The following is a 3691-nucleotide window of genomic DNA, read 5'->3' on the forward strand; positions in this document are numbered from 1 at the left end:
TAGATAGATAGATAGATAGATAGATAGATAGATAGATAGATAGATAGATAGATAGATAGATAGATAGATAGATACCAACGCTAAAGATAACACTTGTTTCATACTTTAAGTTCTGCCCATGAATATAAAAGTATAAAATCAGTTGAATGAGACATAAAGGAGCCAAAAACAGGCTTAAAATAGCCACAAAGACACAAAAGATCACAAAAAGATGTAAAAAATGAGTTGCAGATCAAACAAAAGAGACAAAAGGGCCCTTAAACATACTAAATAAMACCCAAAATGAAAAATCACACAGCGAACAACTAACATGTAAAAGAAACAGAAAGAAATCCAAAAAGACCACAATGGACAATGTCCATGAAGAAAAACAAATTGGTCCCAAAATGATGAAAWATGTCAGCATTGTGACAGGTTAATCATAATTTGCCATATTCACTGTTAAAAGTCAGTTTAAAAAAAAAAAACACTTCTTCATTCTTTCATATCATTGGTGTTAAAAGTTAGTTTCTGGTCCCGTACTTACCCCAGCATGTCCAGCACCGGGCACCGTTGACCAGAAGAACCCTCTCCAGTCTTGGTCCTCAAAGATGTAGGGAAGAATGCGGGTCAGGATCCGAGTGCAGTTCAGGACTACCTGCTTCTCTTTCTCAGAGGGACAGCCAGACTCTGCCCCCTGAACCAGCTTCTCTACCGCCTTTAGGGACAGAGCACATCAGACCGGTCAGAAGCTCTCACAAGTACAAATAAGCAGAGGTTCATTCGTTTGCAAAATGGTGCGTTTATGGCGTGTACAGGATTCCAAWTAAATGAAAGCTGTGTGTAAATTATTGATCAATATTTATGGAGGATCAAACATTGGGTATATAAGAAGTGGGGTTTTGGTTTAACCATCTGCAATTCACCAACATTGTGCTGCAGCTTTTGTCTAAAATTGTTGCCAACCCAGTGAATGAGCTTCGCTTCACGGGCTCTCGTCTCATCTGGCTTTATTTAATTACGCTGTGTGCCTGTGTGTGCCAGATAGTCGGCTTCAAACGGAAGCTGGGAACAGGAGACAGGAAGCAAAGAAAAAGGAAGGGGAGCTGGCTCATTTACTTCCCCCCACATCTGAGAGCCTGGGCAGAGATCTGAAAACACAATCCTGCRATCCCTCAAAACATCATCACACCAGCTGATTATAATAACAAGTGTCCTCGCTGTGGTGAAAATACGGCTCAYAAACAAGCGATGTGGTCTGTCTGAGAGTACCTTATAACAGAGGGTGGCTAAATTTGAYGGGGACTCCTCTCGAACAGCTCTGATCTCTGCAGCTGGCACCAGTGCAAAAACATCCTGGACTGTGATGGTGGTGTCTGACCAGAACTGGTCCCAGAAGGCATCCTCTGTGGCTTCCACAGGCTGGTGGAAAACATGGGCACATTCAGTTCCAACATGACTCTTCAAATAAACGCATGGTCCTCATTAACCTCAGATTGCACTCAGTATACAATATAATTTGATATGGTTTTGTTTGAATAAACACAGAGACTGAGTCATGGGTATCTAGAGCTTAACGACAATGTAAACACAAATGCTTGTTCTTTAAAAAAAAAAAAATGGGCGCATTATCTTGCAGCACAGTCCACCTGCCGCATCTGCAAGCGTTTATTCCCGGATTTACGTCATCAGCTGTGATTTATTTTTTCTAAACGTCCTCATTTATTATAATCAAACTAAATATGCAGGCAGATGCTTAAATAGTCTGGTTTATGATGAACATTAGCGACCAAAATCTACAAAAGTCATCTAATTTTAATACACACGAGACGTTTAAGGTAGCGCATTTTGCATGACATCGAAAATAAAATATCTCAGTTCTGCTGAATAAACAATTTAGGATTTATTATGAAACGAGGGCATTTATATTTCCACTAATGCGCGTTTTTCCCATCCCCTCGGTGATGCTCCTCAGTGCGCCTCTGACTGCTTGATTCAGCGCTGAACGAGTCCATATATACCTGTGTTTTGGTCGTGAGTTGGATCACTGCCTTCCTGAAATTCAGTTTGGAATCGCTGCTGCCCATTGCGCTCGATTTTCTTTAGATACACAGACCCACCGCTACTGAGAATCACCGATAATCTCACCTCCGTCCTACGCTTGAGTCATTGGCGGAGGCGTTTTTTTTTTTTTTTTTTTTTTTAACCATTGGCTGCCTGATGGTACAGGCAGACAAACTTCCGGGTTTAAAAAAAAAACACTGAGATTTAATGTTTGTTTTTATTTACACAGCGTAAAATAARATAAGTGTTGTCTACTTGTGGATTTCTATGTTATCATAGGGATATTACAAGAAACTTTAGTATATTGTAWAYATTTTAATTTATTGTTAGCGTTTTATTACATGTTGCRTTTAKGTACACGTCAGTAAACTGAGCCAGTTCATCCAAATTACTTGATTAGAATGCAAAAAACYTGGTAAACGACTAACTAATCATTTCACCAACTATTGTATTCACGATTAATTAATTGACAAAAAACTCTCTTATATTTACAGTCCAAAAAAATATATGTTTTGATCAGAAAGGACTGAACCTACCCAGAAAACCGACATACCGTCAACGCACCATGCTTTCTGCGCAGCCGCAGTGACATGTAAACACAACCGTAGCTAGCTGTACATATGTGTTTTCTAAGATGGTTCCATGAGCTAAACTGCTGAAGCCCCGAACATATTTTTTTTCTTGGACTGTGGTTCTGAGAATTTAATGAAGTTTGAGAGGTAGCGATAATGTGTGTCATWGTTAGTAAATATTAATAACAGCTGGTTAAAAAGAAGTAAGTAGCGGCGACGTTTAGCATTAGCTTGCAAGCAAAGAATGACAAAGCGACTAGCTTGTTAGCCATTAGCCATATTTCAAAACTTTATTTTGWATTTTAGCTCTGTCTAAACGTGTATATGTCGTTTGTGACAGTACTTTTGCAATTTGTTTGTGTTTCCGAAATGATTTACAGTGAGCCGTTATTTGTTCGGTTAGTTAACTAGTTGAGTAAAGTTAGCTAGGCCATCAGCTGATGAGCTAGAGTCGTTAACATAAAACGTCCGAGTCACTCTCCGCCGACAGAACAAAAATACAACACAGGTTTCTCCAGTCTGAAGAAGTGAAATCATATGTTGACTGAAAAGAGGTGGGTAAACCTAAAGCTAACCWTTTCACAGTGTGTGTTGACTGTTAGCATCGCCCTGTGGGTTGATTGTTCTCATCTCAAGTAGCCATTTTAAAAATCGTAGTTTATGATAAAGAGGGAGATATTTTTAGTCCGCTGCTTTCATTAAATGAAACAATTGTACGAATTAGAGCACTTTATATTTTGAGTTTTTGTTGTAGATTTATAGTGTGTGAAACCAAGTTTACTAGCATTGTTGGAAACATTTAGCGTCTTGGATTTATTAATTGGCGGTGGCAATTTTTGCAATTGTTTTGACAGTTCAAAATTACCTTTTCATTACCTTTTTTTATGTATACACAATGACAGATTTTGTTATTGTGTCATTATTGATGGATAAAGAATATGTTGATCTGATATTATTTAAAACTTTTTTTAACCAAGTGCAGAGAAGTGCTCAGAACACAGCTTTTCCCCTAAATATCTGCCCAGTAATCATACCTGTGTATAACTGATTTTTACCTGTACAGGAAACGACAGCAC

At 38.5% G+C, this 3691-nt stretch overlaps 2 protein-coding genes across 3 annotated transcripts in view; one reads left to right on the top strand and one right to left on the bottom strand.

Annotated features, from left to right (window-relative positions):
* Positions 1 to 2155, bottom strand: part of hid1a (HID1 domain containing a) — a 12337-nt gene extending 10182 nt beyond the window's left edge. The window contains exons 1-3 of the mRNA XM_014023760.1: positions 2001 to 2155; positions 1252 to 1401; positions 527 to 697 (exon numbers count right to left, since the gene is read on the bottom strand). Coding sequence (XP_013879214.1) covers positions 527 to 697; positions 1252 to 1401; positions 2001 to 2066 — 387 coding nt within the window. The 5' untranslated portion in view covers positions 2067 to 2155. The remainder of the gene's footprint in view (positions 1 to 526; positions 698 to 1251; positions 1402 to 2000) is intronic.
* Positions 2156 to 2639: 484 nt separating this feature from the next.
* LOC106528556 (protein FAM104A) overlaps positions 2640 to 3691 on the top strand; it is a 4643-nt gene continuing 3591 nt past the window's right edge. Inside the window, exon 1 of one of the 2 annotated variants that reach the window (XM_014023757.1) lies at positions 2640 to 3169. In XM_014023757.1, coding sequence (XP_013879211.1) covers positions 3153 to 3169 — 17 coding nt within the window. In that variant the 5' untranslated portion in view covers positions 2640 to 3152. The remainder of the gene's footprint in view (positions 3170 to 3691) is intronic. The other variant, XM_014023759.1, reaches the window with a different exon arrangement.

Source organism: Austrofundulus limnaeus, unplaced genomic scaffold, assembly GCF_001266775.1.
Source record: "Austrofundulus limnaeus strain Quisiro unplaced genomic scaffold, Austrofundulus_limnaeus-1.0 Scaffold389, whole genome shotgun sequence".
NCBI classification, from domain to species: Eukaryota; Metazoa; Chordata; class Actinopteri; order Cyprinodontiformes; family Rivulidae; genus Austrofundulus; species Austrofundulus limnaeus.